Source organism: Chlamydotis macqueenii, chromosome 5 (genome assembly GCF_036417535.1).
Source record: "Chlamydotis macqueenii isolate bChlMac1 chromosome 5, bChlMac1.mat, whole genome shotgun sequence".
Classification (NCBI taxonomy): Eukaryota; Metazoa; Chordata; class Aves; order Otidiformes; family Otididae; genus Chlamydotis; species Chlamydotis macqueenii.
In genome coordinates this window covers 70,210,996-70,235,282 of record NC_141560.1, presented here as the reverse complement: position 1 = coordinate 70,235,282, position 24,287 = coordinate 70,210,996, and the positions used below count along the sequence as shown (strand labels likewise).

General features: G+C 38.6%; 1 protein-coding gene across 1 annotated transcript; it reads right to left on the bottom strand.

The window, feature by feature from the left end:
- Positions 1-89: 89 nt before the first annotated feature.
- Positions 90-20,185, bottom strand: CAT (catalase). Its single transcript, XM_086749172.1, has 13 exons — positions 19,935-20,185; positions 15,037-15,208; positions 13,913-14,023; positions 12,393-12,523; positions 11,348-11,452; positions 10,202-10,327; positions 8,639-8,830; positions 7,575-7,727; positions 6,312-6,450; positions 3,946-4,076; positions 3,373-3,480; positions 2,661-2,747; positions 90-2,173 (listed from the first exon to the last, which is right to left on the bottom strand). Exons 1-13 carry the CDS (start codon positions 19,998-20,000, stop codon positions 2,108-2,110), a joined length of 1,587 nt encoding a protein of 528 aa, XP_086605298.1. The 5' UTR covers positions 20,001-20,185; the 3' UTR covers positions 90-2,107.
- Between the last annotated feature and the right edge of the window lie 4,102 nt (positions 20,186-24,287).

The following is a 24,287-nucleotide window of genomic DNA, read 5'->3' as shown; positions in this document are numbered from 1 at the left end:
AAAAAGCAGATGAAGATATGAACTTCGTAGATTGAAATAAACTATTTGAAAACATTCGCAGAGAAAAGATAGAACATATTGCCAAGAGATTCTCAAATTCAGTTTTATTTCAGAAATAGAAGAGAAAGACAATACAGTTCCATTTTGAAGACACAACCAAAACTGAAGATTAAGCCTTGCTTATTCTTTTCCAAAACTCATTAGGATTCTATGTTCCAGCAAGAAATATTCCCACCCATTCACACAGCTCTTTCAGCTCCCACCTGCCTAATCAGGTAAAAATCCAACTGAATCCCAGGAAAGAGTAGGCTACCAGTTCATATTATTTTACTGCATCAATAGCACAGCTAATTTTTCACAATGGGTTAGTAGATAAGTGAGCTGGAGAAGTAGCAGCTTTCTACAATTTAAAGGACAGCACTTGGTATCTACTCTTCTTTATCTATCTGCCATCACTTCTTGGAATGTCAATTCACACTTAAATGCCAAATCAGGAAATACTCCTATTGAAAATACAATCCAAGACAGATCCACAAATGCACCGAATATTAAAAAAAACCCTGATATTTCGAAATTTGTATAACATTTGCTTGAGTTAAAAGCTAGTAGCTGGGCTCTGAAACCCCTTGTATCATCATTCATGCTTTTTCCAGTCCAAATACTAATGAGGCAACATCAGGAGGCAAACAAGGAAAGCAAATGTTTCAAACAAAGGATAATGCTGTGCAACGAGGATGTGGACTAATTACACATATGGACGGATCTCTCTCTTTGGCAAGGGAAGAGGTAGAAGTAACAGGCAGAGAATCATTACAATTTGCTAAGAATTCAGATGCATGGTGAATTGTGAGCACACTTCTGAAACTCTTTTGGTCTTTTAGGACTAAGTTGAATGTGCAACGGGTATGACAGATTTTTATTCAAAACTCCAGTCAATTTGGCACTAATTAGCCCATAAATGGGTAACACTTTCCAAGTAATTATCGAAGAAAAAACACCAGGTGGTGTTTTGGCCTTCTTAAAACAATAGTTTAAACCTTGGTTTTGTTGTCTGCTTGTGCAGTAAAACATTCAGATGCAGACAACGTGCTTCTTAGGTGACCACTACCCAGATCCAACCAAGGTTAAGTCCAGAAATTCCATAATTATCATTATACTATTGGTCTAAGTTCTCAAATAGAAACACTTTCATTTTGCACCAGTTAGTAACTCCTGATTAAAGATTATATCCCAAAATCAAAGACAAAAATATTACTAAGCTAAAGAAATTCCTTTGGATCTAAGGAATAATGACGACACCTTTTCAGTCCAAACGGTTCAAAAATCTTTTGCAATGATTACCTAAACTGCAAACACTAGGCAACATTACAACATGGCTAAAATCAGGTTTTACATATATATCTAGCTATAGATACCCACATTCATACAAACATGCCACTTCAAGTAAAGTCTAACTCTGAAAACTAGCTCCAGCTTGATCAATAGATAGCAACGTCAGATTACGGCAGTAAAATAACAGAATTTCAGGAACTATCAGGAATGGGTTGGAACAGATGACCTTTGAAGGTCCCTTCCAACCCTAACCATTCTAGGATTCTATAATAGTTTTGAAAATGCATGAGCTTGAATTTGGCCAACAGAAAAATATTAATTCATTTGGAGGTTAATTTCTCAGACACTTGGAAAATTAGTGTTTTCCTATTTAAATTCCTACAGATTAGAAATAATTATTTCTCCTTCAAAGGGATTATAAAATGTAATCAGTTTAGTTGTAAAGTGTACGTAATAAGAAAATATCCTCTCTTAGGTCAGTTATAACCAACCATTAGTAAGCAGAAATTATCTTAAAGTATGTATTAGGAATAAAATACACACATACTGAGATTAAACTTCATCATTTAAGCACTGGTGTTGAAAGGCACTAGAATTGTAAGCTTGTGTTATCTAGTTTCCAATACAGATACAGGCACCTGAAAGCTTAATAAATCAAGCCTGTAAAACACTTCTGCATTTGTGCGGAAATCTGCTACATTCATCAACGTCTTCAACCCGTTGTCTTGCAGTTATAAGGACGCAAAACTCATAGAGTAAATCTCCGCAGCACGCTTTACAAGTTGGATCTTTCTTTGGCAGACACAGAAGATGCGGACTGTGTATATGTCCTAATTACATCCTAAAAATAATACAAGAGAAATATTCAGAGCAAGTACCATTAAAAGTAGCCAAGGGAACTTCAGGAAAAAAATGAGTACTTGAAGCAACAGTTTTGTTACTCTGTGTAGCAAGCACTGAGGCCAGGAAAGGCTTGTGGAAGTGTTACCATTGTTTGTTACCATTACAAAGAGTGGCTAATCATTTGGTCTCAAGAATCAACATGAACACATTGGGTATGGTGCAGAGTTATCTTCCAGAAGCCTTACAAAAGCCCAACTGAAACAAAGTAATTGTACATCATTAGTTAATCAACATTTAATTAAAACTTATTAGAGTTAAATGCAATTAGAGTGATGTTTCCTCATTTTGTCATTCTACATGCATTGATTTCTGCCATTTAATCCAAATGGGAGTTAAGACCAATTTCTCACTTTGTCAGATTTACAAAAGAAGCTAAAGGTAATTCATAGCCAGTCAAAATTCAACTACAGAAATCATTAGCGTACCTTTTTCCCACTATCAGCATTGTATTTGTCCAGCAAAGCCTGGATGCGGGCACCGTAGTCAGGATGAACATCAGTGAAGTTTTTCACCTAAACAGGAAGACAGAACAGAAAAAGCAACAAGAATTTTTCCCTCCACTTCCAATGTATTCTTTAACACACTTTCTGCTCTGTGGTCTACGAGCAGCATATATCATAAGGAAGAAAAGGAGGATGAAAACTTTTCTAAAAGTTTAATTCTGACCAGACAGAAAGGAGCTATGAAGATCTTCAAACACTACTTCTATTACCTCACATACAGCTCTTTCCTGATTAAACAAAGTTCCACCACGAAGGATAAAGATCCAATCCCTCTCTGGCCCTCACTGCCTTTTCCTTGTTTAGAGCGAAACATTACACTGGCAGTCATGATTTTTGAAATACCAAGCTAAACACGCAATTACATCCGTGATGTTCAACATCAATCCCATTCTTCTCATCGGGGAAAACTTACTGTAACATGTCATACGTTACTTATGTTATATCATGTAAATAAGCACATATTTAAGTGTTCTGTATTGATAATTCCTGCCTAAGAAAAATACAGAAGTTGCCTTCTCAGAGAAGAATTCCTGATCTTCCTTTCCATAAGCATATCGCCATTTTGACAAAGTTACTAGACTGTAAGAAAAGGTGGAATAAAGAGCAAAGGTTAAAACCCAAATATTTCACTTACAGCTCTCTTCTGAATGAAGAGTTGCGCATCTTTAAGATGATCAGCAATGTTTTTACACAGCCTCTGGCGTTCATCCTCCTTCAGCACTTTGGTATAGAATTGTCGCACCTTATGATTAAAAGCAAAGTTTTTTTTATTTTGAAATTCCTGAAAGCAAGTCATTCTTCCTGCAGTCGCCGATAACACTTACTAGACTTTTAGATTTATTATTACTCCAAAAAAATAATAGTTTCCACTTACTAGTCAGGCAACACTTAAAATACTCAAAAGGCAACCAATTTGTGTGGGGGTTTTCTTTGGTTCCTCCCCCCCCCCCCCCCCCCCAAACTTGCTAACAACTCTTATTTCAAGCCAGAAACAGAAAGAGTTGCTTATTCAATTAATGAAATTCAGTTACTCATGAAATTAAGCTGTGTGGAGATCTTCCAAGCTCTCACAACAGCTGAACTTCAGGTTGGCGCAGATGCTTTAGAGAGGAGCCATGTCTGAATAATTCTTATTAGTATTCTCTAAGCTCATCCTATAAATTCATCTCGTGTAATAAGCAATATAAAGTTTTTTCATACATCATACCTGAGTCACATTATCTTCATTTGCACTATTGAAGCGCTGCACGTCTCCCGAAACAGACATGCGGCTCTCCTTCACAATGGGCTGATCTTCTGGACCAGTAAAACTATTTGGATAATAGTTCGGGGCGCCCCCTAAAAAACAAGCAAAGTCCCCCCAAGACAAAACAATCAAGATGCCAGCTCTCTCAGGTGAAGTCAGAAGATAGAAAAGTGTTCTTTGCCTAGAAGAACCTCAATCAATTACCCAGTTATGACTCACTTTATTAAAAACAGCTGTCAGCATTTTTCTGCCAACATACAGCTGGACATTAGGAGCTGTGTCTTCAAGTCAGTACTTAACAGCACTTGTTACAAACAGAATTTCAATAGCTTTTTCAGGGAAAAACTGATTTGTTTCAGAAATAAGGAGGTCTGGCCACTTTCACAACACTGCTCAAAATTTTAATAGACAAAGTCATGGAAGTCATTTAAAGTTTTAGTCCAAGGCAGCATAAAAATACACTTTCAGCTGATATCTGAAGTACTACTAACGCTAACTATGTAGGGGGGTTATTTTAAACACACAATAAACTTACAAAACTGCATAAAAACAAACTTATTATCTGCTCCTGGACAGGAGTTCTTGATTTCCAAATATTTCCCTCTCCTCCCTCAGCAATTATTAGAACTCACAGCCCAGAGGAACAGAGTGTTTCTGGCACAAGGCACAGCTTAAGTATATCCTTGTTTACTCTCAGATGTAAAACAGTCACTAGTGGGCAAACACTGACAGAACAAATGAATAGTGGCAAAGTTAAAGCTCTAGTCTCGGCATTTACACTCTTGCCTTTTGCAATCTCTTGGAAATCAGAAAGCAAAGCAGTTTAACAAAGTGAACTGAGTACATGAAAGTTAAGTTTTTAAATTTAAAAAAGGCAAATACAAATTTCTCAGAGACATTTAGGCCAACTCTATTTTTTAGAATAGATTTTTGCCTAGGAGTAGAAACAAAGAGGCAGTAATTAGCTTCTGTGAAACCATTTCTCATGGATATTTCTTCTCTTTTCCTCTACTTTTCAGGATCCAAAAAGACACTCTCCTTTTTTTTTGCCCCCTCGTTGTTTACAAAATTAAAAATTAGTCTCTTTGTTCAAGTAGAAGTTATATACTGAACGGAAAAACACTTCTAGTTAAGAGAGTATCAGCTACTTCACACAAGGCTGAAGTTGTATAAAGAACATCTACATGCTTCTTTTACTCTAATCTACACAAGCATGCTTATGTTTTACAGCAAAGTTTTGATTCTCACTACTCGTACAAGATTGACACGAGCCATACAGTGGATACACAAATAAGTGATGAAGGCAACACTCAAATTTAAAAATGCTTTCATTAAGATACTTCAAATAGGGGACAACGGATAAAAGTCAGTATCTTGTCAGTTAGCACCATGTCAAGAACATAGGAAACAGAAGAAAAAAGGTCAATTTTGTATTAACAAGAATTAATCAGGCAGATCCTCCTCAAAGACCTGTGTGAGGATGATTCAACACATTCATAAAGGTACCTGAAAAGGGAGCAAGTAATAAATTGACAGCTTAGCCTCTGCAAACTGTAACTCAGTCAAAATCAAAGTTGGCTACTTATACTCACATGTGATCTCACGATACCATAACAGTGAATGAAAAGTGCTTTTCTGAAAACAATTTTATTTTCCATGTAAATCACATGGGGAACAGAAACACATGCACCTTCATACATGCACAAGCTTGGGTTCTAAAATATGCCGTTACCTATCAGAAAATAGATCCTGAATTCATTTGGATAGTTTGAAACAAATTACTTTTTGATTGCTGATGAGTGATGAGTCAAAGAGAGTATTAGGAATGGCACATGGGCAAATTTAAGGCAGTTTACAGAAAAGAGCACACAGTGGATTTGTAACAACTGTAGGCGAGGCCCACTAATCACAGAATCATAGAATAGTTTTGGTTGGAAGGGACCTTTAAAGGCCATCTAATCTCAAAAAAGATCTAGTAATACAAGGAAAGGTACTAAAAGGTTGACAAAGATTATGAGAGGTAAGGAACAGTTTCCACATAAAAGCAAAAAAAAAAAAAAAAAACCACCACCACCAAAAAAAAACCCAAAAAAACCCAGATAGACCGGGAAGTCTGAAGCTCAGGATGTTAAACAGTGTTAAGTTTGAGTCGGGAGAAAAGTCACAAGAGACACTGAATGGTTGAGGAGAAAAAAGCAGCATTTCTCACATTATAATTAATACATAATATTCAATAAAATGATCTGTTTAGCAAGTATCTTAAATCCCTTGTGAACAGAATTCCATAGTACATACGTAAGTACTACGATATTTATTTTCATTACTACCTTGGTTGTCAGAAACGCACATCGGTCCGTCCCTCTGGTAATTGGCCACGCGAGTTCTGAAGGGGCAGTTCACAGGAATTTGTAGATAGTTAGGGCCCAGACGGTGTCTGTGAGTGTCAGGATATGCGAAAAGACGACCCTAAAACATTTATGATGCACATTAACTACCACTTGCTGAAATAGATTCAGAGTATTGTACATTAAGTAGTAAAAGGGAGAAGACTGTTTCCTTTGCATACATATTCTTGATATACTTCAAATTATGTCCAAAGTGACTCCCAGCCACAAAGTAAATTTGCTGGAATCCAGAGAAGAACAGCAGGTTCAGTTACATTTATTTAGATTGGGCATTTCCTACCAATTTCAGAACGCTAAATCTATTCCGAAGCAGGAAAATGGTTACACACGTAGAGACAAAAATGACTACAACAGTGCTAAATATTACTAAAGAATAATTAATGTTTTCCTACATATTTTCAACCTTAGATTTAAAAATGGATTACATCTGAAATATGGTAGTCCCTTACTTATTTAGTGAACTGAATCTGAAGCAGTTCTAGTGACACCTGAAAGGCGACACAACAGATGGATTCTGACCGCAGAGTTTGTGGGAGCAGAACTGCATGACTGTTCAAGAGTTTATCCAGTTATAATTGCCAAAATATCTTCTTGTTTCCATTAATGTCATTTGAAACAAAATCTAGCTTTAATCTGAAAAGTATAACGTGCAAACATCCATGACTCTGCAGACAGTAGTCTACTGCAGCCAGCCCTGTCAGATATGTCGACCTGTAAGAAGTCTAATACTACTTCTAAAGAGCAGTCTTGGGGTTTGTATCAGGATTAGTTATACCTGTACTTTAGAGTATTTGAAGTCCACCTCTCACACTCATAAGAGTTTATAACTCTAAGATATAGTCTAAAACCACGGATAAATGCGCATTGCTGCTATGGTTTTATTCCGTACTTCTTGTCAGACTGATAGATTTCCACATCAACTTCGACAGTTGTTGCAGATGCCCTCTGAATTCTAGATTTTCTACTCCTATTCTTTCCTATTCTCTTTGCATTTACATTTTAGATGAGCACATTCAATGGTGATCATTTAAAAACTACAACAAAAAAAAAAAATCAGTAAATCAGTTGCTTTCCATCTGTCGGTTTATTTTACTGCTGCTACACAAACAGCAACAGGAACACTTTCATAAACTGCAAAGGAAATGTAATGCTCTTCAGGAAAAGTCTTCCGTGCCTTGTGTTTACCTGCAGCATTTTATCAGGGCTAGCTTCAATACCAGGTGGCATGTTGCTGGGATCATACGCCATCTGTTCGACCTCTGCAAAGTAATTGACGGGATTCCTGTTCAAGACAAGCTTTCCCACAGGGATGAGAGGGTAGTCACCATGCGGCCAAACCTACAGGACACAACACACACATTAAAATCATCATTATTACAGTATCATGCTTCTTGAATAACAAATCAGGCAAATGCTGCCTAGTAAAGTCTTGATTAAGAAGAAATTTTTTTTTTGCTAACCAGCATTTTGAGAAATGTCTTATTTTAAGAAGTCTTTTGCAATTAATTGAGTATTCATGCAACTTATTTCATCACCCCAGTATAATTTCAGCACTTGAATACTTAAATGAAATACCCACAGGCACTTGAAAAAGTGCCTAGGAATGCAATATTGTAGGTGGAACTGGCAGCATGATTGTTTTCAGCTACTTCAAAATGCAACCAGCTTAACTAGCCTTTTCTTTGCCATCTTAGCCTGTACTTTCAAATTCATAAGTCTTTAACCATTTTGGGAGAGCAAGAATAGAGAAAAAAAATACAAGTTTATGTTAGTATCTTTCAACATCCAATTGCTGTTCCAACGAATGATGAGTCTGACAAAAAAATGAGACCAACAATCAGAAGTGACATCGTTAACACCACTTAAAACTAGTGAGCTCAGGGCGTGACTACATAATCCGAGATCACACTTTGGAAACGCAGTGCAGTTGTCATCTACAGGCCTGGAATTAAGCCCTATCCATATTTCACTGAGGAAGAGTAACATCAGATATAACATCTATATAATTTCATCTCCGGAATTTCTGACTCATCATGACTATATAATAAAGAGTACACTTAAAATAGAAGGGAGGAATAGAAAGGACAGACTAATTTTATTGACAAAGACTAGCAAGAAACCAGTACTACTCCACGGAAACTGTTACACTTTTTTATGGACAAGCTCAGTTCTGAAATTTACTACATTTTGATCTCATGACCTTTCTTGAACTATTTGAAACTGAATATTCACAACAGTATCAGAGATACCTTAGTTAAATCAAAAGGATTAAATGGAAACCTCTCTGCTTCTTCAAACGTCATAACTTGAATGTAGAAAGACCACGATGGATAGTCCCCCTTGGCAATGGCATTGTAAAGATCACGTATTCCATAATCAGGATCAGCAGAAGCCAATCTTTCTGCTTCTTCAACAGGAAGATTTTTGATGCCCTGGTCAGTCTAAAAGCAATAACAGTAGCATCAGTTACAGCATGCAGAAAGTACTACCAAAATCATTAATAAGAATGTAGTTTAACAAGACTTGGAATCCAAGAACACGATTGTCCATCTCCCAGTCTCCAACAATTTGAGTCCAGAATAACAGTACATTCAACAGCTGCCTTCCAGCTAAAAATTAGTTCTCTCATAGAAGTGAACTAAATATGTAGTGTTATACCACAGAATATCTTCATCAAACATGAAGATATTACACGCTGCCGCACATCAAGTAAAGATACTTGCCCTCTCTCCTTACAGGCCGCAGTGCTCTTTCACTGTCCCATCATCTCACCTCTTCCTACAGACCCCAAGCCAACAAAAATGATAGAACAGTTGCAGTCCTCAGGGCTGAAAGGTCTGGATTCCACATGAATCTCAGTTTCCCACCCCTTCATCCCTATTTCTGTGGCATCTTTAGCACTAACTAAAACCTAATTTTAATAAGCTTTTGACAACTCAAGAAGCTGCTGTACAAGCCCTCTTAGTCTAACGTAACAGTTTCCGAAGTCTTGCTTCAAAAGTAGATGCCCAGCTTCCACTAAAGCCTAAGAAGGTTTGAAGCTGTATTGTCTTTAAAACTTTGAAGGGAAGTTGTTTTCGAGCGAGACATGCTAGAGACTGCTTGCTCACAGAAGCATGGAAGTTCTGTGAGCTTCAGCTGCAGGGCTCCTGGAAACAGACTGGTTATATTTTGGCATAGAGTCGAGGCCATCTTAAGAATACTAGATCAATGCAGCTCATATCCAGAAGATAAATGGAAAGAAAAACCAGGTCCAGATTGAGAGAACTTTTACTTGAAGAAGCACTTGTTGAATCCAAACTACTGCATAGTCATGAATATGACAGAGGAACGTGTCACACACTGAATTAAACATATTTACAAAGGGCTATAGGACTCTTGAATCTACACTGAATGACAGTGAGGGAGTCTGACAGGAAGCTCTTGCACAGCTTCACAGCCAAAATGCTTATTGATACGAGGCTAAAATGCAATAAGCTGAGTTGGATGCTCCGAGCTCACCATGCAAGTAAACTGATTTCTCCAAGAACATGAGACCAAAAGAAGAGTTCTTCCCCAAAGAAGAGTTTTTAATAGTCTAATAGAGAGCTACTGTGTCATACCAGGAACAACGATGTTTGTCATATTCGTGAAAGGCATGCAACCGATACAAAAACCACACTCACTTGTTTGTACATAGACTCAATCAAACAAGTCTTTTCTTAATTAAACTTGAAAAGTCACTGAACATTTTTAGACAACCTGCTTAAACTGGTTTTTATCCAATACGATGTATATTCCCAATAGATAACTAGAACAAAAAATATCCATACCTTAGCATGGAATTTGCAATAAACCGCTCTTCCATTAGCATTAACCAGTTTAAAAGTATGCGATCCATATCCATTCATATGGCGATAACCATCGGGAATACCACGGTCACTGAACAAGAAAGACACCTAAAGAGAAGGATCAAACAATATTAACGGACTCACCAGATCAGGGATAAAGTGACCATTTGAGACAAAGTTCGTTTATTGCATTAATCTGCACCACTGGAAGCTATCTTGATGTTACGAATTCCCTGAGGAATTTCTAGTTTGACAGTGGCAATGAAATATTTCAAGACTGTTTTGGTTTTGCACAAAGAACAATTGTGAATTAAACCTACGTGAAGTTTCATGCCCACATGAAATATCCGGTGAAGTACAAGACATTAACCTAGTGATAATTTTATGATTTCCCCTGTAAGCACAAGCAGGTAAGCACGGATAATTTAAATTACAAATACAAATAAGAATTTCTTCCAGGTTAGAGACAAAATCTGAAAACTTAAGTCCTTAACAACTAGTTCTTCTAAGTCTTCAAGCAGTAAGCAAACCACCACACAAACATATTAAAAATGCCGCTTTTCTTCAGGTTTATGGTCACAAGCAATGCCTGTGGTACATCTCATTCCAATTAGTAATCACTGGAAGGCTTCTGTAGGAATCTATTTTCTTTAAAAAAAAAATACAACTGCAAAGATAATTTTATATTACCTTTTTTGCATAACATTCTTAGATACAAATACATTTTAGAATAATTAAAACGCACTACGAACTCTAGTCATTTCTGGAGTCGACCTAATGTGCTACAAAACATACAGCTTTAAATAAACTTAGGTGATAGCATTTTACTGTTCTCCAGTATCTCCACTGCTTTATTATTAAACCTAGCAACTTTCCCTTCATCCCTATACGAAGTATGATTATGAAAACCAAAGAATCCCACCCAGTTCATAGACTCATTAGAAGAAAAAAGGCAAAGCTAGATACATGTATTAATAGCCTTAAAAGTTATTGGAGGCCTTTTGCCTTTAGTGTTTCTAGAACATTATGTAGGATTCTAGATAAGACATGGAAGAAAGGCGGTTAAAAATACGCTGCCATAGCATCATTTTCTTAATCATATGAAATAAAGTCAAAGGAGAACCTTACTTGATGCAAAGACTCCGGGCGAAGACTCCAGAAGTCCCACATCATGTCTGGATCCTTCAAATGGGTCTGAGGGTTCCTCTTTTGGCTATGGATGAAGGACGGAAACTATTTTGTCCAGCAGTAGAGGATGGAGGAAGGAAGGGGGGGGAAAAAATAAAATATTCTGTAACATCTCCAAATTATATTGGGTACACTATACAACTACTGGTACAAAACAAGACAATGTTTTTTTTATACACTTAATTGTGAAGGGAAGAGCACACTGAAATATAAGACAAAGTTGTAAGATCACAAAAAAAAATTAAATAAAAAATAAAAATCTTCTGTTGTCATAACTCTTCTGCAATCAAATTCATTCACAGACCAGTAAAATTAAAGTGCAACATCTACCATTAGGATAAACAGGCTGTTCAAAGCTAAAGAATGCTTTCATTTTGTGACCAATAAAGTGAGAGGTAAATCTTTCCAAATTTGTATATGTGAACTTTACTGAGCATCTGACTCCTAAATGAATATAGAGATACTATAAAATATCTATGCAGAACTCCTCCACCCAAGAAAAGCCCCTCTACTTACAAAGTGCTGTTAAACTTACACTAAAAGACAAAAAAAAAAAATCAGATTTAATAAAAAGAATTTGCAAGCTTTTAAAGTCTTTAAGTAGCCTCAGATGGAAAAGAAAAACGTCTACAGAATTAAACAACTAATTTGAACACCAGTGAAACTAACCAGATCTAAAGTTAAAATACAATAATGTACTTATTTGCTGGCCATTCTGCTGTGGCATATGCACTAGCAAACAACTACACGTGTGTGCTATTTGTGGTAAGAAAACACATAAATAATCAAGTACTAGTTCTTGAATTTAATTTTTTTTAATAACACCTTTTCAAGTTTTAAAAGGTTTTGTTTAAATGTATCTAACAAGCAACAAAGTTTAAGCATGTCAAAACAACAGCTTTTACCTCTCAGTGAAGCAAGAACAAAATATGAAAGAACTTCTGGACCCTTTCACAAAGTACCCTCGTCTTTTGTGCTTACTCACCAACATTGCATCCCGAATAAAGAAGATTGGGGTGTTATTTCCCACAAGATCCCAGTTACCCTCTTCTGTGTAGAATTTCATTGCAAAGCCTCGAGGGTCACGAACTGTATCAGCTGATCCAGATTCTCCCGCTTGAAGAAACACAGGAGCATCCAGAAGTGTTATGATAGGAAATGCATACAAATTGTAAGCACAAAAACATAGATCTTGATAATACGCTATAAAACCCTAGAAGTGCAGAGTTTATTAATTTAAGTCTTTTCTACACCAAGGAATTTTGGGCATATTTTCCTCAATACTTCAGGCACTGGGAGTTTCCAAAGTATGGAGAAACACGCACCCAAGCATTTGGGCCACAGTTAAAAGAAAGGAAAAACAAGTATATCCACTTGAACAGATTAAGAGTGGAATTTGTATTATCACTAACAGAGACAACACCAGATTATAACGCTGAATTGGCTAAAAACACATTAGTTTCTGTGCATCAGATCCCAGTGTGAAAGCTCTCATGTGGAAGGTAGCAATCTAAATAGCGTGCCTAATAAAAAGGGAACTTGTTACAGAAGAGTTGCAACTCTTAATTCCCCTCCTGCTTTATCCAAAGCAGTCCTTTCAATGGGTGACTTTATAGCAGAGCAGAAGTGCCTACCACAATACCTCAGCAAAAGCGTTCCAGAAGTAGTCAGCAACAGCTAATGCTGAACATCATGATGAAATAACAGAGACACTCATTCCCTCATTAAAAATAAAATAGTGTACTCCAGAACAGCTAGGAAGAAACATGTTTAAACAGAGCATGGAAAGGAAAGGTAAGGATTCAACAAACCACTTCAGCACACAGTCCACAGATCAAACTCAGCCGCACGTCTTTCCCCTGCAGAATGTTCCATGACACTCAAAGCTTTGGTGACACAGGGGAAAAAACAGTAGGCCAAAACAAGCAGCTCCTTGAACCTTGTTTGAGTACTATTTGCTCTCCAATACTACTTCCAGAACTGAATACTCACTAGGATTTCCTTTAAATACAGATAGAGTAGAAACATACACTTTTGAAAGATCATTTTTCTATGAGACAAGACATTGATTATAATGTATGTTTTAACTAATAGCATTTATGATTTTGCCAGTTTACGCATTCAGCTCTCCAAGAAATAAGTTTATTTACGGAAGACTGCTGTAAAGTAAGTAGTAGGCAAAGAATAAACATTTATCCCCAAAACATTCCTACAGCATTTATTTAAATACCAAGTCTTAAACTGCAATGTGCAAATGTTGATCATGACCCATACAGAAACAAAGCAAGCTTTCCATTGGAACAAAAAAATAGCTCAGACTATCCCTTCTCTCACATTCCAGAGAGCAAGCAAGCTCTTGCAAAAAGATGCAGAAGCCGCTTAAGGTCTTACAGTTTAAATGAAATTAACAGAAGAGGAATTGGTTGGCAGAAAGTAATGCAAACATTGCTAGCTGTGTAACTAGGTACACAGGTAAGAAGATACACAGTAACTTCAGAGCCTTACCAACAGTGGAGAATCGCAGAGCAATCGGAGTTCTTTTCCCAATGTGTTCAAACACTTTTGCCTTACAATACTTGGTAATATCATGTGTGACTTCAAAGTAGCCAAAGGCTCCTGAAAAAAACGTTTCAGAATATTAGCTCTCCATACCTCCCTTCCACACACAACGTATCTGTTATTCCATTCCAGTCCAACATACAATTTTAAACCAAAAGAAAACATGGAAATACACCCATTTAAACAGAGCTTGTGTCTACGCACTAAACCACTCAATTTATTCTCACAAAGTGACATTTACTTAAAACAAACTACTATTTGCACGGTGCTGACTCTCCCCTCCTTAACCGATTGTTAACAGTTCCCAGAAGCAAGATAGATTTAATTTCTACTGTGCAAAATAACAAACAGTAGCTTTTTGGATGCTCTTCTGCCAAGATTTGTATATTTATCTTAGAGCATGACAGGTATTTCTTTAATCCAGACATGCATTACAGAATTTTTGGTCCACCTGTGAGCTGGATGAAGCAACAAATTTCTTCCCGCCCCCACAGAGGAATTTTTCCCACGTACATTCACATTCTAATAAAATTCAGTCATCATCATCTTCTTCTAGGATAACATATAATAAAGAAATCACAGATGCCAGTTCTGCCCTACTAAAATCAATAACAAGTTTTAAAATGAGTTGGTTTAGGTTTTTTTAATTTAAATATCTGACCATTATCTTGCTTTGGCAGATACATCAGATGACAAAGACAAGAATCTCCACCAAATAACATGCAAACAGACATTAAAATAGAGAAGGGTAAGTCTTCCCTTCCAGAAGAATGGGTACTATGGAGGAACAGACAGATGAAGCAGAGATTACAGTAAATACAGTTAAAAAAAAATATCTAAGGGCTATAACGACATTTTTTCACTTTTTTTTTTAAAGTGTTTTTCGGTGCTTTAAGTTGTTCTAAACCAGGCCTTACCACTGCCGTTGAGATATAATTATTTATAATAATATATAATACTAAATTATAGACAATACAATGCAATTTATCTGTCACAATCTACATGGTAACGCAAAAGCTTTTTAAAATCTAATTCTAGACAGAGGAAAAAGTATGGGTTTTTAAACATACCTGCCCCTTTTGCGTGCACAACTCTTTCAGGAATCCTCTCTCTGTCAAAATGAGCCATCTCATCCGTGAAGACAACATCTTGAACAAGAAGAGGTCCACGCGGCCCAACTGTCAGAATGTTAAGCTTATCCCCTACGGGGTTCCCAGAAGCAGTGGTCAAGACATCTGGTTTCTGAAAGCGAGAGACAGTCAATATTATAACACCAGAAGTTAAAAACTCTCTATATTTAAGGCACCCAACATGCATGCCTCTTCAACCGTTACGTGTCACAGGACATATTAACAAGTAAAGAGCAAAATGCCATAAGATTCTGGAACTAGTTATAGAAAATACACATGGCTAACTACATCATCACAGTACTGTGGCTGTGGCTATTTAAGAAAAGAGAGTTCGAGTCATGTATGATCCATGGTTCAGAAATATTACTTCTTAAGATTATATATCTTGCTTCAAGAAAAATATGAAGTGTCAACCTTAAAACATGACTTGAGATTCAGTTTGCCCCCCATCTCAACAGGGAATAGGAAGAGAGCGAGCTAGAAAAGGAATAGCTGCTGGAAACTAATAAGGGAGAAAGGAAAGTACGAAGGTAATGTCAATAGAGGGATGGAGGCATAAGGAAAGAGCTACAGTCACACAACATAAAGACTAAAAGGGGATACACAAGATTACTGTTGGTCTGGAAGAGCTATGGGAACTAACATGAGCAAGAGCACCTGAGGAATCCTCCAAGTCTAAGGTAATCGTTCTCGTAGGGCACTAAGAGCTGCAGCATCTTGTGTATAGTCGGAGTCACTCTGTACCTGAAGAAAACAACCGCCCCAAAACAACTTCAAGAAACATCTGTTGGAACTCAGCAGCACTATAAGTGAATGTACTCCCACTTTCTTAAGAAAAAAAAAAGGCAGCAGAAGAGACTTTATCTGCATCACATAAGGGGTAATATGCTCCTCTAAGGCGACAGTCCTACTTTACCAGGTACTGTAAAAAATGTAGCAAAAAAGGTACATCAGCTCCAGAGACCTGATGGTTGCACGTGTCAGTTTTTCCTGGAGCACATTTACTGTTACGAGCCAGGGTGATGTTTATAGAAGACTTAGGAGTCAGCACAAAGCAAAAAAGGAAAAAACATACACCTCTGTTTAACTCAGGTACATGAATAACCACATGAAAGGCATTTGACAGGATAACTGCGTTTCCAGTGTGTTCTTACTAACATGCAACACCTACTACTCTAGCTGGCTTGAGCTCCCAAAATATCTAGGTTCTTTATTCTTCATTCACCACTTCATTAGCACAAAGCTATAAGCATAAATTCAACTCCTTAAGTATGCTTGAAATCCTAACCTACACTGAAATTCGTACTAACCATTAAAAAAAAGATGATGTATTATCTGGTTACAAACAGGAACTCGATGTTCAGCAGCTTACAGGAAGGTTACCTCTTTACTTTATTTAAAGCACTCTTAAGTCAAAAAAATCTCCTCAAATCACAACATTACCTATAGTTTGTCAAGGGAAACATGCAAGAGCAGAAACTGTTCTCAGTCCTTCTTCCACTGCTTATGTATCACATGCTTCCTACCTTATATTTCGCTGTTTTAAATGAGCCAAAGGAAACTATTTCACTGCTCACTTTGAGCACTCACCTAGTCAGACCGCATGGGAAGTTCTCCCATTCTGAGTCAGTCTAAGAGTTCAACTTCTTAAAATGATATCCTAACACACAGACCCCATATAATTTAGCACCCTTAGACAGGCATGCTTCTTAAACTAGAAATTACTTAAATTGCAAATTAACTTTTTTAATTAGAATTTCATTTCATATATTAAAGCAACTAGAAAGACACTGCCACATCCAAGGAACTTCAGGAAAAACCTCATTCACCCATTCCATGATTCAGTCCGGTAAATGTAAAATATTCTACTTCAAGATATTCACCCAGCACAAATTAATGTAATTACATTATCAGCTCATTATCCTGATGTATTTTCTGTATGAGGTATGAAAGCTACAAGTAACCCATCTTAACACCCATTCTAAGCCTCTGCTTTGAAGAATCTTTTCCTAAAACGCAGTACAGTCTGCAGAAGACGAGACTATAAAATGCTCACACATCACAGCATTTTTAATTGAACTTTCTGGGCAGTAAATTTTTTCAGAGTTTGCTTAGGGAGAACAACTTTTTTTTTTTTTTTAAATTCAGTTTCCAGCACCAGCAATATTTTTATTTTATATTCATTAGTTTTGCTGATTAAAAGCTTCAAGTTTCCCACAGATAAAACCCAATGTATTGGTTTTCCTAATCATAAATTCTTTTTTTTTTTTATATATATTGATGACCTTGTTATATTCATTTAAGACAAGCAAGCTCACTGTAATATGATGAAAAAGAACAGATCCTACCAATGGCATCCTAAGCTTCTGCTTTTTCCTCTCCAACCTCCTTGTGTTGTCATTCATTACAGACATTTCCATCCTTCCTACATGTTTTATACACAGAGACTTCCACTTCATCCTCACTCTAAGTGACACAAAAACCTTGTGTACAGCTTCATCACCATTTATGACTTCTGACTGCTATAGCTCTAAGAAAAGCAAACTCGGGGACTGGATTCTAGGAATTTTTATTTTTTTTATTTTTTTATTTTTTTTTTTTTTTTTACACATGAGACACAGCTCTTAACCCTCCAGTCCACACAGTGACTTTGTAGTCACTAATACTCATGTCATCTTGAAGCAGCAACCAAGTTTCACTCAGCCCGTTGACAAACACAAAAGTCATGTTGAATTACAGCCCCGTTTATCCTAGAGCTCTTCATAAATTCTAAGCAGCCCAGTAGGTTTAACCATGCAGTGGTAGGACTAAAATGAATACACCTACACCTACGACCTTCTCCTCTACAAAGCCCTTGGAAGAGCCTGGTAAGAGACAGAATATAAAAAAAAAAAAAGTGTATCCTTACCCTTAAGGAGGGTAAGGGTTTTTGACTCACCTATGACTTTATAATACCTTTAGTGTGATTACCTCAAGGACAGAAAAAACCCTTGCATATTAGTTGCAAATGATGCATGCAACAAAGAATAAAAGTTTGGAGAGGTAACACAGCCCTTCTCAAAACAACAGGCTACACTGTTGTCTAAAACTCACTTCTATAATGCTAACATTTAAGACTACTAGAAGTAGTAGCTAAACTCCTATCAAAAAAATTTAACAGCTTCGTGGCCGTACAGTCTCTTTTGTGCAGGCAAACTTTCTTTCTAGCATTCACATTAGAAGTACAAACTTTTTTTTTTCCAAATGGTAGGATACACTCACTTTAGTTTCAGGATATGTTAGGCACACAAAATAAGTTCCACCAGTGTGAAGGGAGAGGGGAAAATACCTACAGTAGTTTTAAAAAGAATTCACATACTACTTATCGTCTCAAGTTTGTTTGATGCCTATATTTTCCTATGGTTGGTAGCCACACACACACAAGACCTTGAAAGACACAAACTTTCAAATCTGCGTGTGTATTTCATTACAGCACTAATCTGCCACGACAGAAAAAAAGAAGGGTAATAAAGCCAGGAGAATTTTAGTCATAGCTGTTGTAAACGATACATCAAAGTACATACTTCCAGGCATTACTGATACTCTGCACCTTATAAAAGTCACTTTAAAATTCTAATAAGTCCTCCCTACTTGCTATCTCAAGGTCTCATGACTCCTTATGCAACACGCACTTTGGGTTGCCTCCCAACCTTTAAATTAACCTCAGCCTGTATTCAAATACTGCTTTGTTACAGAAAAGCCGATGTCCACAGAAGTAAAGTGTTATGAAACATGCTAGAATGTGACAAAGTCATACTTCATCACTGGAAGGTAGTTTTCATACAGTACCTTATAGAATAAAGGGGGGAAAAAATAAAGTCAAGATGACTTAACAACTACAATCAGGGGGAACCGAGGCATCCACTTGTGTCTCGTAAGACTGCAGCTTAGTATGAACAGCAGAAAAAGCATTTAATGCCAAATACATATTTCTGTCAGAAAATAAATAGTAGAAACTGAGACAGTGATTTGAAGGGAAATCAACTCTTGCAGTATTTATACGTTTACACAAATATTCTGGGATATATTCCACACCTTCAGAAGACCGAGTGCCATGCTCCTGATTACATATTATGATTGCAGTCTGTCATTTGCCCCAATTCACTTCAACCTGGTAAACAAGTCTCCAGACACTGCTGAACGCACCTTTATCTTTCGTCCTATTCCCTAGTCACGTCTTTACTGGGTTCTATCCATGCGACAGCAGGATTGAAAAAGTGAATATTTGATTTGAGATAGAAAAAAAAACCAATAACCTCTGTCCCAGGACCTGCCAGCTTGGGCGCAGACAAGCCCCATTCCTGTCCCAGAGGAGAGGCTGTGGACACGGCGGAGCTGCCGAGGCAGCCGTGCCAGCTGGCAGCCGCCAGCCGCTCCGTCCCTCGCTCTCCCCGGGCACGGCACCGAGCCGAGAGCTCCGCGATACCGGACACCTCGCCCTCCGCCCCTTGCCCCGCGGGAGAAGCCGAGCGCGGCCTCCCCGCCACCGAGCCCTGCTCCCTCCCGGCTGATTTATCTCAGGTCAGGCCGGAGGAATCCCCCTCCTCCTCCTCGGGCTCCGCACCCTCCGACACCGGGGCTCACCGCACCCCTCAGTTCCCCCCGTAAGGGCGGCAACCCCCGCCCGCGGGCCCCTCGTTCCTCCGCCGTCCCCTCCGCAGCGGACCGGACCGTTACCGCCCAGCCGGCCGGACCGGACGGAGAGCGGGAACGGGCTGGGTGCCGAGCGGGGCAGCGCCTCAGGCCTCGCCGTGCGCCGGGGGCGCGCAACGCCCGCCCCGCGGAGCCTTGGCGGGTACCTGCGAGCCCCGCTGGCTGCGCCACTGCTTCAGCTGATCCGAGGCGTCGTCCCGGCCGTCAGCCATTTTGCAAGGTTTTAGGCGACCCCCCAAGGCAGGAAGGGCGGCGCGGAGAGAAAGCAGGCGCGGAGAGCAAGAAGAACGGGGCTGTTGCTCGCTAGAAGCGAGAAGGCAGAGCCGGAGAGGTCACCCCGCGGAGAACCACCACGCCGCGCCCCGCAGCACCAACAGATAGCGGGAGCTACCGCACCCACTGCTTCTACCCCAGCGCTGCGCCCACCCCCCGCTACCTCCTCGGCCAATAGTCCCGCACCCAGCCGGCAGCTTGAGCTCTGAATGGGTGAGAGGAGCGTCAATCAGGCGAAGTGACGGGAGCGGGGCGGTGCCGGCGGCAGCCCGCCGTTTCAACCTGCGGGGAAGGGCGAGCGGGAAGCGTGGGGTTGCGGTGGTCACTTGTTACCCGAGTGTGATTGTGTGTAATTAGCTCTACGGAGGTGCGTAAATAACTTAATTTTTGGTGCGCGGTTGCAGTTTTGGGATGTCGGAACTTTCTAAAGCTGCTGGTCGGGGAGAGGTTAATCAGGGGCGTAGGAAATGACAGGTTGAGGGCACCGTCAAAACTGCAATTACTGAGGGAGGTTCAGGGGCAGGGTTTGCTTCAGCAAAAATGAAAAAAAAATGCTTCAGTTGCAAAATTAAAGCGGCTTAAGTGTATAGTTAAATGGTCATTCTTGCATCTGCACCTCAAACGAAGCCCAGGTGATGGATTCACATTCCCCATACACACACATCCCAGCTGTAAGCTGTATTTCTCCATAGGGCTGAATTTGCAAGCTTAAAAAAAAACCCCTAGTTCTGAGTTAATAAGAAAATTCTCTGGGTTATACTTGCAAATGATGAGGTAAATACAGGTCTCCCATTAGGCAACTGTAGTTCTGCTCCTTAAAGCGGCGTTTTCCGCACTGCAGCCCACAGGCCCCTGTAACATTCGTAGCGCTGGGGGAAGTCCCCGGCTTTGTGCCTAAAGAATGTCCTATGGGCCGTAAAAGTGGTTAACGAGCGGTTATTTTTCCTATTTCTGTGTAAGCGCTGCTCAGCAGTAACTAAAACATCCCTGCGTTACGAACGCTGTTTTCGGCACAAATCCAAAACTTAGCCCCATACCAGCTACTATGAAGAAAATGGACTTGATTCCAGCCAAAACCAGTTCAATATGTATTATATATTAGAGGGCTAAGACTCCCAAATTCAGGTCTGTACTACATAGGGAATATCGCTACTTGTACTAATTTTCCTCATTGCTGAGAATAGTAAAGTCCTTTTTTTTATGTTTCAGCCTTATTTGGGACATTTCTTTCATGTCTTGACGTCTCATAATCTTTTCTTTCTCAACATGATAACCAATATCATAAAGAAGAGCGAGAAAGATAGGTCACCTATGTTTCTAATATTTTTATACTAAATATACATCATCAGACTACACCTTCTACTGCATCTTCTGTGCAACCACTGATCACTTCCGTGTACCAGATTTCTACTGCATTCAGAAGATCCTTGGTAAATTTAGACAGCAGTAAATTCACAAAGATCTAAGCAGTCTCGGTACAGAGCAAGAAACCCTCTATACTATCAGCCAGAGAAAAAAGTATCCAAGCTTCCTCCCAACAAGGTCTTAGCCCACCAAAACCTTTGTTTTCAAGATGGTAGCTCCCATTCTGCAAACTAAGCTTCAGCTGTTTCTGAGGACATTTAATGATCTTTTCAGGTGCTCATTCAGGCTTATATGGTGTTCTTCCATACAGCTTTTATTTTTTAAGATGACTTTTATACAAAATGATCTTTTCATAAGAAAATACTGATTGACATGTAGTATGGACTTAATGTTAGCAGTGCATACACACAAAAAAATTCCAAGAGAGAGCAGGTGGCAACATCAATGGCATGTATTTTCAAAAATGTTTCTACTTGGGCTTTACTAAAACCAAGCAACTGCACTTGATAACAAAGGTCATATATGAAGCACGTACAAATTTCTTCTCTCATCTCACCGTAATCTTTTGTCTTTTCAGTGAAGAAAGCAGTGAATACTGGTTTAAATTCCACAGATACCTTGCTGTGAGTATTTTTATCTATTTCCTTTTTTCTCCTCTTCTGCTTTGATATTTGATTCCTGCGGCATCTTATTTGCCTGCATAAGCCTCCTGTTATATTATGCATTAAGTAAACAAATTTCAAACAATTCCAAATTAGTAATTTTTGTTTACTTGGGGAGACTGGTTCTGTGTTGCCACATGTCTTTCTGAGGCGTAATCCAAACCACACTTCACCCTTAATTAAGACGTTGTGAGATAAGAGTCATGACACTTAGCATTTGTATCTTGTTTTCTGTATTTAAAGTGAGTTTAAACGCAAATTACAAGGTCGATTTCACTCACAGGCACGTGCACACACACCATCGTGCCATATGTAAAGTTTACGCATAGTTCAGTCAGTTACACCCAAGGCAATGGTCTAGGATTAGTCAAGTGGAAGGTCAATAGTGCCTGTTGCTTTGCTAATTAAGTTTCATGAGCACCTAAAGCTTTCATGCTACATATGTCCACCGTCTCGGCTGGTTGACCTGGTACCTACCTCCTGCTTATGGTTAAATCAGATTTATAACTGTTCCCATGTTCTCTACAACATCTGCTGAGTAGGAATACTCAGAGTACCTCTACTACACAGCCAAAGCATTTAACTCCAGCACAGAGCATGGCAGCCCCAGTGACTTATTCTGAAAGATCAGAAAAGAGGAACACAGGACAGAGAGTGCCCATTTTTAATTAAACTGATTATTGGTGAGAACACTTATCACTGGATTGGGAGACTTAATTTTTTTTTTCCCTTCCCCTAAAGGTGTTCAAACTTATATCCTCCACTCCACCGTATCCAAAGTATGCATCTGGAGATGAGGCTTGGATACATTTTCTACCTGTGCTGCAAGGAATAAGGTCAGAATAGGCTCACCTAATGAAAATATAATTGATGTTACTGAGTATATTTTCAGTCATGAAACAAATTCATCTACTGCATGTACCTCAGCTGTGAAGTAATATAATGAATTATGTAATGAAACTGTTCTCGAGACTTGAAATAATAATTAGCCTTGTTATGAATACCCAGCTTTGGGATATTTACAGTACCTCAGGAACCTCTACAAAGGACTTTTCCACTGATCCTTTTGCTGTCGCATCTGACGTAAGCACCAGGGCACAGAAAAAGCACTGAAAGAAGAACATATGCTACCCTGAACTGTTTGCTTACAGGACAGAGGATTCAGGGGTAGGTATGGCAAGTACAGTCAGAAGAAAAAGGTTGCTATTATGTTTTAGAAAAACAGATAGATCTTCATAGAAACAACAGATTAGTGTCCGTTGTAATATAGTAGACAGAACACATTGTTTGTCTTGATTCCAAAGTGGCAATACACACCCAAAACAATTTTATATGTCAAACTTGCAATTAGATAGACACGAAGTCCGTGCTATTAAAGACATAATCTTAAAGGCATCATATCAACATCTGGGTGGCAGGTGCTAAGACGTTAGACGTAGTATACGGTAAGAAGAGATGGAAGACGAGGTAGGTAATAATGAACTGAGGATCTCTGTATATTCTCTGTAAGTTATGTCTGAAAACATTTTACTGCTTAAGCTATCATGATAGGAAGTTTATCATTCAGTAGCTTGCATTAATAGGAAGCCTTTTAAATTTTGTATTGTCAGTCGTCAGATCTAATGGAAAACACAGTGAACTAGAACATCTTCAGAAGAGGTGGACTTCAAGGGATGATTGAGAGAACAATGCTACTGGAAAAGGTAAGCAGGCAGGAAGTGAAAGCTGGCTTTTCTGGGAAATAGCACATGTACATTGGGCTGTCAGTTGACAGAGTGAGACACTGGCATGCATAGCGGAGAGAAAACATGGACTTCTGAGAAAACAGGTATAGAAGAAAATCAGGAAAAGGCAGATAGGAAACCAGTAAGCTTATGAATATTTTTCTGCATTTGTTCTCTGTATTATTAGCAGCATTGTCCGAAGCATTTACCTAAGAGCAGTTAATACAGCCTCTCTTTTGAAACATGATTTTGTCCATTAATACTTCATTCTGCGTAAGAAAAGATTTACAGATAGACACAGCAATATTGTTTTCTGTTGTTAGAATCAGAAGCTTTTAAGCTTTTAAATGGGTCAGCCATCCAGTATGACTTAGTCACATGTGCTTTAAATTAGTCAAGTGCTTAATTGGCTTGCTGGATGTTTGCATGTATGAATATAGGTGCTTGATCCAGGAGATACCTTGATACAATAGAT

What these genes read in the sequence shown, in the direction of transcription:
- CAT (XM_086749172.1), bottom strand. Translation starts at nt 20,000, where the DNA reads ATGGCTGACGGCCGGGACGACGCCTCGGATCAGCTGAAGCAGTGGCGC. An exon ending in ATCCTTTTGATTTAACTAAG is followed by an intron (nt 7,728 to 8,638) that starts GTATCTCTGATA and finishes TGTGTCCTGTAG; the next exon opens with GTTTGGCCGCATGGTGACTA. An exon ending in GCCCTGATAAAATGCTGCAG is followed by an intron (nt 6,451 to 7,574) that starts GTAAACACAAGG and finishes TAAATGTTTTAG; the next exon opens with GGTCGTCTTTTCGCATATCC.